The sequence below is a fragment of the Cervus elaphus genome, chromosome 11, assembly GCF_910594005.1.
Source record: "Cervus elaphus chromosome 11, mCerEla1.1, whole genome shotgun sequence".
In the NCBI taxonomy this organism is placed as follows: domain Eukaryota; kingdom Metazoa; phylum Chordata; class Mammalia; order Artiodactyla; family Cervidae; genus Cervus; species Cervus elaphus.
Genome location: NC_057825.1, coordinates 43,156,480 through 43,172,233, shown reverse-complemented (window position 1 = coordinate 43,172,233; position 15,754 = coordinate 43,156,480). Strand labels below are relative to the sequence as shown.

The window sequence follows — 15,754 nt, the reverse complement described above, 5'->3', positions numbered from 1 at the left end:
ACCTATAAGGAATTAATTTCCAAAATACACAAACAGTTTATATAGGTAAAAAAAAAACAAAACACCAAATCAAAAAATGGGTGGATCCAGACAGTTCTCCAAGAAGACACACAGACAGCCAAAAGGCACATGAAAAGTTGCTTGATACTGCTAATTATTAGAGAAATACTATCCATAACCACAATGAGGCATCACCTCACACTGATCAGAATGGCCGTCTTCAGAAAGTATACAAATAATTAATGCTGGAGAGGATGTGGAGAAAAAGGTTCCTTCTGACACCACTGTTGGGAATGTAATTTGTGCAGAAACTATGGAAAACAGTATGGAAGTTCCTTAAAAAACTAAAAATAGAGTTATCATGTGATCCAGTGATCCCTCTCCTGGGCATATATCTGGAGAAAACTCTAATTAGAAAAGATGTATGCAACCCAATATTTATAGCAGTACTATTTACAATAGCCAAAACATGGAAATGTCCACTGACAGATAAATGGGTAAAAAGATGTGGTAAATATATACAATGGAATATTATTCAGCCATAAAAAGAATGAAAAATGCCATCCATCCATGCAGCAACATGAATAGATCTGGAAATTATCATACTAAGTGAAGTTAAGTTAGATACAGAAAGACAATACCACATACCACATGATGTCACTTATGGGTAGAATCCAAAAAAAAAAGAGAGATACAAATGAACTCATTTACATAAAAGAAATAGACTCACAGACATAGAAAACAAACTTACGGTTACCAAAGGGGAAAGGGCAGGGCAGGGGGTGGATAAATTAGGAGTTTGGGATTAGCAGATACAAACTATATAAAACAGGTAAACAATGGTCCTACTGTATAGCACAGGGAACTATATTCAACATCCTGTAATAAACTATCATGGAAAAGACTATGAAATGAATACATGTAACTGAATAACTGAATCACTTTTCTGTATACCAGAAACTAATACAACACTGTAAGTCAACTATACTTCAATTACAAAAATGTAATGACTCTTTTTGTAGAAAACTTAGGGAAAAAAGAAAAGAATGAATAACAAGTTTAAATTACACATAATTCTACCATCTAAAGATAACCACAAAAAGACAAGCTATCTTTGGTCTATGCAGATGAAGAGGTAAAAAAAAAAAACAAAATGTTTTTAACAGCTAAGAGCACACTACATAAATAGGTCTCTGTCTTGCTTCTTCACTTAATGTTATAATGTATGCATTTTCTTCAATCATTAAAAATCTTTGCCTGCATGACATTCTATGCTAGTGAGTATACTAGGCATAACTAATTTTACCATTTCTATGCTAGACATCAGAGTTCTTTCCAATTTGTAGTTATTTAAAAATCTTCATTAAAAATGAAGTTTCTAATATTATGTTTCAGTGAAATCATGCCCTACAATGAATCACAAACTTTTCCAAGGAAAAATTACTGTATTTAAAAATCAACCATCTTCAAAGACGTTTTACAACAATATTAGTTTAAGTGGCCTAAAGGTGAAAATGAGAAGCTACAATTAGGACAAATCACTGTTTTCATATAGCACATACATCAAATAGTAATTTAGCTTAGTTTAACTGATATAGAATCTACAAGTAAGATGGCTATTTTAAAAATTACTGGCAAAAAGTTGGCCAACTCCAACTATGCAATGTAGGAGTTCTATATATCCAGAAGTGTGTGATGAAGTCACGGTGGGAATGTAAGAAAAAGTGAAAACATGGCCTTATACTGTACAATTCACAGATACAGGTATGATATCTATCACTATCAATAGATAAGATCAACATTTTGGCAGGAGTCTAAATTAAATGCAATGAATCACATTTTATAAAAACTTTTCCCATTTCAACCAGAAAGCTTATATATGTGATGTAGAGCATCATCCCAATTTTAATAAGAAAGTCATTTTATAGATAAATACCTAAGTACCCTGGATCATTTTTAATATGAAACTCAGGAGGTGCCAGGGATCTTGACTAGAACATAAACGCAATATTGACACCTGATAATTCAAAGAATATCACATTTCACTAACAGCCTCTTATGTTCAGTAATTCCTAAGGACTGTCTTACTAAAAAAGTAATAACATGTTGGTAATCCCAACAAACATATATTAGAGTCTATGACATCTTTTCTTCTGAAAAATGCTGTGTGACATGAGTTCTTTTCCTTATAATGATTGGATTAAAATTAACTGGCTTGACCACAAAGTAATTAAATGTAATGCATGATACATGATTGGATCCCAGGTTTAAAAATGAAATAAAAACCTGCAATAAAGAACATTAGTGAAATAATGTAAATATGAACCATATGTTAAAAATATTATGGTATCAGCATAATATTAATATTAAATTCCTAGAAAAATTAAGTGTTATGGGATAGATTTTTGAGTGTTTCACAATATTTTAACTATAGATAATCTAGACAGATTCAAGCATCACAAAATCACAAAAGGAAATATTACTGTATAATATTTAATGCCAAGTAAGCATATTTCTTTTTAAAATGAAATAAATCATCCAGAATTATAAAAAAAAAGTTATCCAAATACTCTGAAGCGCTTCAAATCTTATTTAAAACAAAGTTCCTTTAGAAAAATTGCAAAAATAAAAAATTTTGTTTTATTCAAATTTTTGTGTCTAGAAAGCCAACAATTTTAGGAATATTCTGGACAAACTGATAAATCACATAAGCTTACCTTAACTCTCTGAAGGAAAATTGTAAACTTGGAGAAAATATCTGTTAGTAAATCAAACCACTGAGGAAAATTCAACATTCTCATCTGATCTGCAAGCCTAGAAAAAAATTCAAACAAAAATAATGACTGTCTTGGGGCGAGTATGATGTTATCTACAAGTTGGAGGAAACTACATTGAATACTATCTAGTAACATAAGAATATAATGCAATTTAATCTCGAATTATACAATAGAGATGAAGAAGTCAATTACTAAACAACTCCTTTTTTAAACATCTCTAAGACATCTTTATCATGTATTAATTCCACGTGAACATGCTTTATGATCATTCAATGTAAAGGGATAGAGAAATAAATAAACTAGGTTAAATGTGGAAAAGACATGCTGGAATAAAAATGAGAAACGTAACAGCTCCCCTAAAAAACGTAATAACCTATCTTTCTAACTACAAACTAAAAGTACTTTTCTATATATGAAGGGTATCATGGCATAGTGGCTAAGAGTATGGGCTCTTGAGCCACAGTGTCTTGGTTCAAGATCCAGCCCTGCCACTTAACTAGTTGTGTGACTCTGGCCAAGTGACTTAGTGAGTGAAAGTCGCTCAGTCATGTCCAACTCTTTTCCAACCCCATGGACGATAGCCTGCCAGGCTCCTCTGCCATGGGGATTCTCCAGGCAAGAATACTGAAGTGGGTTGCCACTTCCTTCTCCAGGGTATCTTCCCAACCCAGGGATTGAATTCACGTCTCCTGCATTACAGGCAAATTCTTTACCACTGAGCCACCAGGGAAGCCCCTATGGAAAAAGTGATAGAAGCTACCACATATGGTAGATGTGAGTATTCAGTCAATAAGTACTCAGGACAATGCACAGTGAATAAAAAAATGCTATGTATTAGCCAATATTTATATATATAATGTTTTTATATATATACACCAAATATTATATTAGTGTAATACATTAAAGTATAGCCAATATTTTTATAGCTGACATCAATCAATTTTTAAAATAAAAAACAGAATTCCATAAAGATATTTCAGAGCACTGTAATAACTTATTACTCTAAATTTTTAATTAATGATGCTACACTTAGGACTTTATTCTCAAAAGGTACTCCTATATATTTGAGATATAGGATGTTCTCTAAGTTAAGAAAATTCCATATGGAAAAAAAAAATTAAAAACTGACTCTCCCTTTAGCAAAGGTCCAATAACTTAATTTTTCCAACTACTAGTGATCCTTGCTTTATTAGGATTGCTTCAACTAATTCTGAACCTGAGCTTAGGTAAGTGTACAAATTAAAACTCCACAATTCTCATTCTATGAACTTGGCCCAGAGAAGATTTACAGTTGTCCATATTACTATTCATATCTTAGACCAGTTAATAAAATTTATATATGTATATAAACAAGAAACCCATAGTCATAAAATACTCATCACTATTTTTCTCAAAGTATCAGAATAGGAATTTCAAGGGAAGACAAAAAATTACAGACATGGGCAATTCTAAGTCATGCATTCAAACTTCTCAAAGCTAATTGCGTTTTAATTATACGGCTAAACAAATTTAGCACTGTTCTTCCTCAGTTTCCACCCTCCATATCTATGTACATCTCCACCCTCTCTCAGCCCTGGGAGGCTGACCTGTGGACTTGGCCAGTGAGGAGCCCTTGCAAAAAGGCTGAGAGGAGGAGAGGGGCTGACAGTGCGGTCTCTGCCCTGGAGTGGTTACCTCAGGATGACTGGCTCCCTCCACTGAACATCAATTCAATTATTACAAGATTATTCTAGCTACTTACATTTTTTTCTCCTTCTGAATTCTATTAATGGCTCTCTTCGTCCCTTAAAGGTACTGCACTATCACTTGTGATTTTCCTGTACTCTGCCCACACTTTAGCAAGTAATTCCTTAACTAAATCCTCCTTATTCTAATGTATTATCATTTCCCTGACTGGTAACCCCAACTTAATATTTATACTTACTTCAAAACAACATCTGTGTCTATATCTTCTATTTGTGAAACTTTATTAATCACACACTGCAAAATTTAAGGAAAAAAATTTGATTAACATCTTTAGAATTGTAAGTACTACATGTTCATTTGTTTATTAATAAGTGCCTCAATGACTATGATAATCATTTTACCAAACCTCTCTTTTGTCTCTTACAGATTGCAGCAGTACACTTACCCTATTAAATAATTATTCCAGGGAATGCTTAAACTGTACTAATTAAAATTTCCTACCACTTAAAACTGTTCAGTTACACACATACACACACAACACATGCACACAAAAAATCCCCATAGAACTATAATTCTTAGGAACATGGTTTAAGCCTCATACTAAAATTCCAAAAGAAATTCACTTTGGAGGTCACATTTCCTCGTAATACATGCAAAAGTTTCAAGTTTTAAAAAAATAAATGCTCAGACTTAGAAGTCTAGCAATTAAAACACAGCAGTTTTTAAAAACTGTTTAAAATATACATACAGAAAACTGAACAAATTATATTTATAGCTCATTATTTATTTTACAAGTGGAATACACCTATTTAAACAGAACTCAGAGTATGAAATTGAACATTACCATTCATCCCTTCTCTTGTTCCCCTCCTGTCACTACTTCCTCCCCAAAGACATTGGTATCCTGATTTCTAACATCATAGACTAATTTGGCCCATGTTTGAATTTTTAGGTCAGTGGAATCATACAGTGTGTACTCTTCTGTGTCTGGCTTCCTTGGTTCCACATTATATATGTGAATATCCATGTTGTTTGTTCCACGTAATTATTCATTCTCATTGCTGTTATACTATTCAGTGATGTAAATATGCTACAATTTTATTTACCTTTCCTACTGATGAAAAAATTTGGGTTTTTCCAGGTTTTTTTTTTTTTATTACAAATATGCGGCCATGAAATGCTTCTGCTGTTTTGGTGGTCTATGTACAAATTTCTGATGGGTAAATTACCTTACCTAGAAATAGAAATGCTAAGTCATAAGATATGTGTATATTTAGTTCTTGCTTGTTTTATTTAAACACTAAAAACTAAAAAATGTACATTTAACCTAATGATGATGATCAGTTAAGCCTAACAAATACATTCAAAATGTTCTTTCTCAAATACAGAAAAACTAAAGTTCAGTGAATGAGATTTATTTGAAAAGTCAAAACAAAAATCAGAGAATACTAAAAAAAAAAAAAACCAATAGATTTTAGTTTACAATGATAATTTCTAAGAGCTCAGGATACGAAGAAATGCTGGTGAGAGTATAAACTATTGGTAAAATCTTTTATAGTAAAAAAAAAAAAGCAATTCAACTCCATGCATCAAACAATGTAAGAATACTTTTCACTCTCTAACCAACAATTCTACTTCAGGAATCAGTTATTAAAAAAACAGTCTTAAATATGGAAAAACTAAACAAACAAAACTTTATACCAAAGTTGTTTGTCACAGTGATCTTTATACTACCAAACAGAAAATGACCTAAATATGTAACACAGAGGAAAGGTTAAACAGGTTTAAGTAACAGGATGTTGATGGAATTTTATATAACCTTTAAAAGTGATCTTTCTGAAGGCTTATGAGGAAATGTTTATGTTATGATTCAAACTGAAATATTTGTACAATTCAAAATTATATATACAGTATGACAGCACCAATGAAAAACACTAGTAACAACTTACACTTTTAAACACTCAAGTGATAATCTTTTTGACTAGCTGGGCTATATTTTTCTTTATTCTAGTTTTCTATATTTAAAATTTTTAAATAAATGAGAAAATATTATGATATGGCATATATTAAAAGATCATGTAAAAATAAACTTCACAAGAGTCTAGACCAAAAATTTATAAAATAAAAAAGTACAATTACCTGTTTAATGATATTCTTTGCTGTAATAATCATTTCTTCACTATATATTTCTAAAAAATTAAGTTTTCTTTGTTTTAAAAGTCCAAATACAAGAGAGATTAGTCTTTCCTATTAAAACAAAAGGGTATACAATGTCACAATTTAAGTACAAAATAATCTCACGGACACTTAGAAGTAGAAATAATCAATTGTTTAACCCTGAAATCTCTATATTGCATATGGTATTTCCTAGAAGCCTTAAAAACCCCTTTCCAAAGCAATCTTGTCATCAGATTTTTGCAGTCATTATTCTAAAACAGGAAAATCCCATCCTACTACAGTAGATCAAATGAAGCTGGTTTGGGGGCAGAACAATATATTTTAGTCTAGTTTCAATAAGAAGCTAGAAAGTATTCTTCTCAAACCCTGATGACGAATAAATACTCTGTAAGCCCTGTGCTTTTAAATTAGTGGTCCACAACACTGGAATGATGACCTGGATTATTTGTGTAAATTAACTGCTAACACAAAAATCTCTTTAACTGATTAGGCTGCTATCAGGGCTTTTTGGATTCTTTACTATTAATAGTTCTTGGCAATAATCAGCATTAAGAAGTTACCAGATAAATTACCAAATATAATGCATTTGTGCATGCACATGCATAAAACATGTTCCTAACAGGTGCTCAGTGAATGTGAATGACAGGTAAAATACCATTCAATAACGATCACTTTTTATATAAGACATACTCCACTACATGCATACACAAGGCTATAAGTTAATTATCCTATATCCACATTTGGAACTTGGGTTATAAGCTATATAAAGACTTTATTTTAATTTCTACTTCTAATTAAGCTATAAAATTATTTATCCTCTAATTTCAAAGGTTAATAAAAAAGTATGGTGCTTTCTAAAGTCACATAGTGAAAGATTTCATAGGTCTCACACAGACTGATACTGAAGATAATTTTGCCCACTATAACCTAAGAAGAATGTTCTATACTAAGGCTGTTAGGAAATAACACTAAGCAATGAGATCAATTTCATTCTAGAATTCAAAGGACATACCTCTTCTAAAATTTGACAGTCATCTTCCAGTGGTCTATTTAAGTCACTGTGAGAATAAGTAGAAAATTCTGCAATCATCATTTTATCTATCAGTTTTTCTAATTCACAAAGCTGTGATCCCAAATGCCTACAAAGGAAGAGGGAAATGTTACCTACATTTACTAAAAACCCAAATTTACTCCACGATCAAGGGATCAACTAGGCAGCAATACGTTTCTAGCTGATAGTACTTGTGCAAGAAGGTGACATTTTAATAAAATGAAGTCTTTTAACTTAACAAAAATAACTGTGACAGTTTCACATTGTCTCCCAAATTCTATTTTTCCCCTTATATCTTTAACCTCCAAACAGTTAATTATGCTATAGGAAACCTGGTTCTACAAAACTTCATGATGTTTTTTTCAGTCCTCTTTGCACAGACAAAATAACCAGCTATTCTAAAGTCCTTTTTCCTCATTAACCACTTACTGAATATAAATGTCAGTGGCTCCTCAGTCATTTATTTATGCAATAAATACAAGCTCATACTGTGTACCAGGCCCTGTTCTGGGTACATATAAATATCTGAAGAACTATAAGGAGAAACTGATTCGCTTAATCTCTGTCACAATCAGTTTGAGTTACTGTGCAATATCCCTCAGGCCATTAAACTGAAAGTCATCAGAATACAAAAATGAAAAAATAAAAATACTGAGCTACAATCTATCCCTGGAACTTGTTCTCATAAAATATAACGTTCCTTTTTAACCTATCTCTTTAATATTTGCAGATCCTAGTTAGGGTTTAAGTGAGAGGGGCTCTAACTTCAGCAGAGTTCTGGGGGTGATAAGGGGAAGTATTACTAAAAAAATGTGGAACCTTTTCCTTGGAAAAAACACATATGGTCCAAATGACAAGAAGGGTTCCATGTAGTTAATCCCTGCTCTGAAGGGAACTAAGGATGAATATCTTCATATCCAAAGGGGTTTTTGCCATACAATTGAATAGTTTCATGAAAACAATGGGTTGAAAAAAACCAGGTAGTCTAATTGGTACAAAGCATTTCAAAACTTAAGTGAAATTTCTCTTAAATTTAAACATTTATAATTAAATAAAAAACATTTTAAAATCTTATGCTACATTTACTTGAAAAACAAACTCAACATTAGCAACTGTCCTGACTCTGACCAGATAGATACAGCACATTTAAAAAAATTAGTCTAAAGCATGTAGCCTTTTAGACAGATCCATTGCTTTTTGTTTATGAACAACATATGGTAAGTAGTATAGTGATAATTTGAAAAAGTATTATAAGTGAAATAATATAAATTTGCATTTTATAATATGAAAATTATATTTCTTACAGCTAATTAGAAGTCTAATAAGGTTCTCATAAATGGTGACATCTCATAATGAACTAATTTAGAACATATCCACTAATATCAACTAAAATACTACCATAAAAGGAATTTGACAGTGTACTGCAAAATTACATAGGCAATTAGCCTTTGACCTAAGAATCTCACTTTCAGAATCTGTCTCAAAAATATATAGGTAAAAATACAAAAGAATGTACATTCATTGCAGCACTGTTGATAATGGCAAAGGAATGGAAACAACCTAAACGCTGATGAACAGAAGGCTAGTTACATCATAACAGACCCTATATATCTGCTAAATACAATCCGCAAGACCCTGCTGCTGCTGCTGCTACTAAGTCACTTCAGTTGTGTCCGACTCTGTGCGACCCCATAGACGGCAGCCTACCAGGCTCCACCGTCCCTGGGATTCTCCAGGCAAGAACACTGGAGTGGGTTGCCATTTCCTCCTCCAATGCATGAAAGTGAAAAGTAAAAGTGAAGTCGCTCAGTCATGTCCCGACTCTTTGCGACCCCATGGACTGCAGACTACCAGGCTCCTCCGTCCATGGGATTTTCCAAGCAAGAGTACTGGAGTGGGTTGCCATTGCCTTCTCCGTGCAAGACCCTATTAACCTGCAATTAATATACTATATACTGCTACAGAGTAGTTTCTCAACCTTTTTGTCATTACTGCCTCCCCAAAACACCCTTTTAGACATTTTTATTCCTAATCATCCCCCATGAAATTTTAATATCACAGATATACTGTATATCCATTTAGGTACCATGGCCTTTGGGGCACAACAAACCATTGTAAAATTCAAGACTTTTTTTTTCACCCTTCAAGAACCAATTTCCCCTCCCTGAGGTGATATTCTCCATTGAGAATGTGTACTATAGCATGATCTACAGGGTATATGTAAGGTAAAAACAGTAAGGTGGAGAAAACTATGTACAGTATGCAATCACTTATGTAAGATGAAGGACAGATAGATGGATAAATATAAACTAAAACTTTTTAAAATGATGACTAACAGGAGTAGATAGAGAGGAAGGGGATCAAGTCAGAAGTTAAATTTCTCTGAATTATCTTCTTTTTCATAGTGTTGACTTTGGAAACATGTAACCACTTAACATAGTTGTAAAACACTGTTATACCTAAAAACAGCAACCCTTAAATATCAAAAGCAAATGAAATAAATGAACTTAACTATGTATCAAACTAGAGGCAAATCTACAAAAGAGGAAATTATTTCAAGTGACTTTAAAACATAGCAATTTATCCAATCATCCCACAAGGGAAACACCTTAAGAAAAAGAAAAAGAAATCCTATGTGTTTGTAGTAATAATATTGTTAGTTCTGACAGCACTCAATGTATGTGTGTGCTAAGTCACTTCAGTCATGTCCGGCTCTGCGACCCTATGGACCGTAGCCCTCCAGGCTCCTCTGTCCATGGGATTCTCCAGGCAAGAATACCAGAGTGGGTTGCCATGCCCTCCTCCAGGGGATCTTCCCAACTCAGGGATCAAACCCACGCTTCTTACATCTCCTACATTGGCAGGTGGGTTCTTTACCACTAGCATCACCTGGGAAGCCCAATTCTATATATATTGTTGGATAAAACAAATGAGTAATTATATTGGTGTCATTAGGAAGAACAGTTTTCAGCCTGCTGGAAAGGTAAATATATATGCAAAATTGAAGAAACAAAAACTCTACAGTCCTAAATTTATCAGTATACAGTGGAACTATCCTGGAACATTCCTGGAACAAACTCATATGTTTTCTTTAAAAAGGATATTTTATTTTCTAGCTCTACCCTAGCTTTACCCACTAAAAAGGCTTGGAGATCATGACCAATCAGCCTTTGACCAGAGGTGTAGCAAGGAACACCTTGCTACAAGGAACACCTAGACTATAATTTCTAAGTACCATTTCCTACTAAAAGAAACTAGGGCTCCTTAGAGAAATGGCAATTTGCAAATCTGGAACAGAAAAAGTGTAACATGAACATCCCGTCATAACATGAAGTAAGAAAACCATCAACAACTACTCAAAGAATCAAAAGGATTTGAGGAGGTTCCTATAAAAGAACAAAATGAATACCAATGAAAATTTCTAAAAGCAAAAAACTTGGGGCTTCCTTGGTGTCTCAAGTGGTAAAGGACCCTTCTCCCAATGCAGGAGACACGGGTTTAATCCCTGATCCAGGAGGATCCCACAGGCCACAGAGGAACTAAGCCCATAAGCCACAACTATGAGCCTGTGCTCTAGAGCCTGAGAGCAACAGCTACTGAAGCCCATGAGTCCTAGATCCTGTGCTTCAAAAGAGAAGCCACCGCAACGAGAAGCTCACATACCACAACGAGGAGCAGTACCCACTCACAAATAGAGAAAGCCCACTCAGTAACAAAGACTCAGCACAGCCAATAAATACAGGTTTAAAAAAGATAAAAAAGTAATATTTCAAACATATATAAAACCATGTGCTTATAAAACACTTGGAAGATGCTAGATTTTCAATTCATTATTTCAAAAACTACCAGATAAAGGAAAAGAACCTAGAATTTATCTTGCCTATCCTTGTAAGAACTGTCCTTCAGAATTACCAAATAATTGTTATGGAGAAATATGGCTTTACAGAAATATTCCATTAATAAATGAATAAGGAAGTTTAGAATTAGAATATCATGACTTGCAACCCACAATGAGATGATAAATCTAGGCAATGATCATCAAATGGCTGCTAATATCATAAAAAGAGACAACCAGATATATGATTTCTAAGAAAAACTTAAACCTGATCAAGCCTTTAAATCTAACTACACGTTTATAGAAAATATAGGCAAAAGGAAACCTGCTAATAAGCATGTGGATGAAGTTAGCAAAATCCAGACTGTGAGAAGCACTACAAAGATAATTTAATTTCTTCAATAAATATTTTGAAAGGGGAAAAATGAGAAATGGAGAACAATATATCAAGAAACCCTTGAAATGTGTCAACCAATTGTAATATATAGTTATATTTAGAACCTATTTCAACAGACACACTATGAAAAGAATTTTGAGAAGTAGGAAAATTTGAACACTGACTAGCTATTTGAAACTATAAATGATATTAGAATTATGTTTTTAAAGATCCTTATCTTTCAAAGATACATAATGAAATACTTATGGATGAAATGAAATGATATTTTGGATTTGTTTCAAAATAATCCAAGAATTAGGGGGAGGAATATGGAGAAAACAAACTTGGTCTCGAGTTGATAATTCACAGGTGATATGCAGTTTACCTAGCTTCATACAACTCTCTTCATATAATTTCCTCTATTTTTGTGTATGTTTCAGTTTTCAACAGCTTTTTAAAAAGCAGTAATAGGGTAGGATATAAATCCACATAGAACTTTAACAATGCTTGGTTCTCAATTAATTTTTATAAAGATCATAAATTCCTTTTTAATGTTGACTAGAAGTTACCACTCAAATATGTGTTACCTTCAGGTATAAGCAGTCCTCAGCAAATCCTAACAAATAATTATGGTAGGAAGTCCACAGGACTGTATCTAGCAATATTCAGCATAATAATTTAAATGTCAGGTTCTATTCAACCTCAGATACTATTGAAAATAACTGAGTACTTTCATTTCTATGCATCTTAAAGTAATTTTAAAGTCTGATAAATAAAGAACAGATATTAATTTCAATACTACTATCAAATAATATTTATTATGTACTCACAGGTATAAGATAACATATATTAAAAGATTTAAGTGAATCCTTAAACAAAACTTCTAGAGTTATAAGGTTTTATAAGATTCACCTTTTCGTCCTTGCTCTGTTTACAATATTTTTGACTACTTTAACAATAGATGCAATTACACTGAACATTATTAACCTTACCAAAAATATTTAATAGATAGATCCATTAACAGTTCATTTTAAAAGTATGAGAAGTGGGCAGCAGAGGATGAGATGGTTAGATAGCATCACCAACTTAATGGACATGAATCTGAGCAAACTCCAGGTGACAGTGGAAGACAGAGGAGCCTGGCATGATGCAGTCCGTGAGATCACAGGGTTGAACACAACTGAACAACAAAAGCAACACCACCCTAATAACCACGTGCAGTAATAAGAGCGGCGAACGACATATACTGAAATGACAATAACTAAAAACAGCTTTCTAAAAACATACACAGGTCCATATATCTGGCAATTCTAATACTTGCTACTTTAATATGCCTCAATTTGTACATGAATTCAACTCTTCTAAGCTGTGGGTTCACAACAATGACTTTGTGCTGCTTTTATCAGAGAAACTTACATATCAATAAACCCAACAGATTTTATAGTGGTGGTGGCAGTAAGTAGTAACAAAAAAAACTAACAGTGGTGAAAACTGAGAAGAGGTTCTACATAAACCTTTACAATAAGACACAGCAAATGACATTATACCCCTGAATTTCAACATAACTCAATCTTTTCTACATGAAATCTGCAATATATCAAGGATCAAATATATTTTCATATATATTTTATGTGAAGAATAAATGCTCTTTATAAATGCGCATGTCCTAAAAAATATTAGAAAGATACATGAGCAAAAGGTAGACAACTAGAATATTTGAAAGTCTTTAAAAAATTATATGCCCTTTTTCATGAAGAACATTTTGTCCTCTGAGTTAAGATACAAACAAAAAAAGTGAGCCTGAAAACAAAGGTAAACTCTTCTTTGCATTTCAGCTCAAGATGATTACAAGATTATAAAATTTTTACTTTGCCTTCCAATAAATCATAATCTACTAGGAATAAATATTCAACCTTGTTCTTAAACATTTTCCAGATGGCTTTGGATAACTATACTCTTAATCAATATTATTGGGCATAAACTAATGAGTCAAGAAAATGAAATAAACTGCATGACCTTTGGAGTAAAAATTAGAATAGTTTCAGAATTTGCGCTCAGCAGGCAAGCATTTAATCTCTGTTTCTATTTCTCTGTTCAGAGGATAAAGCATTCTACTTTGTAGAATCAGTTGCTAATATTCATCAACATTTTAATTACATAGTAGTGACAAGTGAAAAACAGTTTGTTATTACAGAAGTCCATTTTGCTAAAATACTGACAAAATTTTTATTTAAAAAATATATTCCATGCACACATTTAAAAGAGAAATATTTAAAATTTCAGAGGTAAAGGGTAAACTAAAAATCATTTCGTCAGCCTGGGTTCCCATGCTGAGAAAATCAAAGTAGACTCCAAAGGACTACCAACCACCCAAATTTGATGGTAAAATTTTATGTACAGGTATATTTTTATGGAAAGAAGGTCCAACCACAGCTTAAAATAGATTTTCAAAGAGATTTGTAATCCAAACTTCTGTAAACATAAATGTCTGAAGAAGGTTTTTCCCCTAAGGTTAAACTCCATAGCAATCTGTACATTCATCATCATACTGTACTGCGCTGTATCATAACTACCTCGTAATTTCTGTATCCCTACTGACAAATAAATTGCAGAAATAGAGCAGGAAGCAACTCTGCTTTGTTCATGGCTATAGTCCCAGTATTCTGCCAGGTGTCTCTCATGTAACAGACGATCAATTACCATTTCTAAAATAAATGAATCAATCATTCACTTGCATAATTAAATTTGGGCCAATTTTTTTAAAGTGCTTTCTAAATAAATATTCCAATTACATACTCTTAGTAAGAACTTATATTCAATTAAAATAATTTTATATTTAAGATAAAGTGAAAGTCGCTCAGTCGTGTCTGACTCTGACACCATGGACTTTAGCCTGCCAGGCGCCTCTGTCCATGGCATTCTCCAGGTCAGAATACTGGAGTGGGTAGCCGTTCCCTTCTCCAGGAGGTCTTCCCAACCCAGGGATCGAACCCTGGTCTCCCACATAGCAGGCAGATTCTTTACCGTCTGAGACATCAGGGAAGCCCAAGAATACTAGAGTAGGTAGCCTATCCCTCCCAGGAATCAAACCATGGTCTCCTGCATTGCAGGCGGATTCTTTACCAGCTAAGCCACCAAGAAAGCCCATATTGAAGATTTCATTCAATTAAGCAGGCCTGCAAAGTCCTTGTTGAAGTCTTATCTGCTGGAAAACCCTTCTAAATCTTTTACTACGGAGTGACTACAGAGAAGTTTTATGGAAGATGTGCTCTGTAACATAATACATTCTGAAGGTTTTCAGAATTTATTAAGAAATTTTGATGACTTAAAACTGGTCTGATCTGATCATTTGACATGATCACACATAAAATAACTAAAACCCTAATTTTAAAGGTATTTTCAAAATAGAGCCTCAAAAGAAATTTGGTCTCTTCCATCATCACGTGAAATTTTTTGCAATGTGATAGACTGCAAAAGAGAAATGAATTTCAATAATTATCAAATTTAAAACTTATTCAATAGCTTTTAAAATGAAGTGGTATTCCTTTCTTCACTTTCTCTACTTTGACATAAAGCCGTTTCAACATTTTCAAAATGTTATCAAAGTTGTGACTGGCCCTTTATCAATTTTATCTACTAGAGAATGTAATTTTACTTCTTTATCCAAATATCTCTTTCAGAATTTTCCACAGTTTACTGTGATCTACACAGTCGAAGGTTTTGGCATAGTCAATAAAGCAGAAATAGATGTTTTTCTGGAACTCTCTTGCTTTTTAAATGATCCAGCGGATGTTGATAATTTGATCTCTGGTTCCTCTGCTTTTTCTAAAACCAGCTTGAACATCTGGAAG

The 15,754-nt window shown here is 33.1% G+C and overlaps 1 protein-coding gene across 3 annotated transcripts in view; it reads right to left on the bottom strand.

Moving 5' to 3' along the window:
* Nucleotides 1–15,754, bottom strand: part of VPS54 (VPS54 subunit of GARP complex) — a 103,359-nt gene that overhangs the window by 46,944 nt on the left and 40,661 nt on the right. For all 3 annotated transcript variants that reach the window (XM_043917669.1, XM_043917670.1, XM_043917671.1), the window contains 4 exons: nt 7,654–7,780; nt 6,603–6,710; nt 4,702–4,757; nt 2,718–2,814 (listed from right to left, as the gene is read on the bottom strand). In XM_043917669.1, the coding sequence (XP_043773604.1) occupies nt 2,718–2,814; nt 4,702–4,757; nt 6,603–6,710; nt 7,654–7,780 (388 nt within the window). The remainder of the gene's footprint in view (nt 1–2,717; nt 2,815–4,701; nt 4,758–6,602; nt 6,711–7,653; nt 7,781–15,754) is intronic.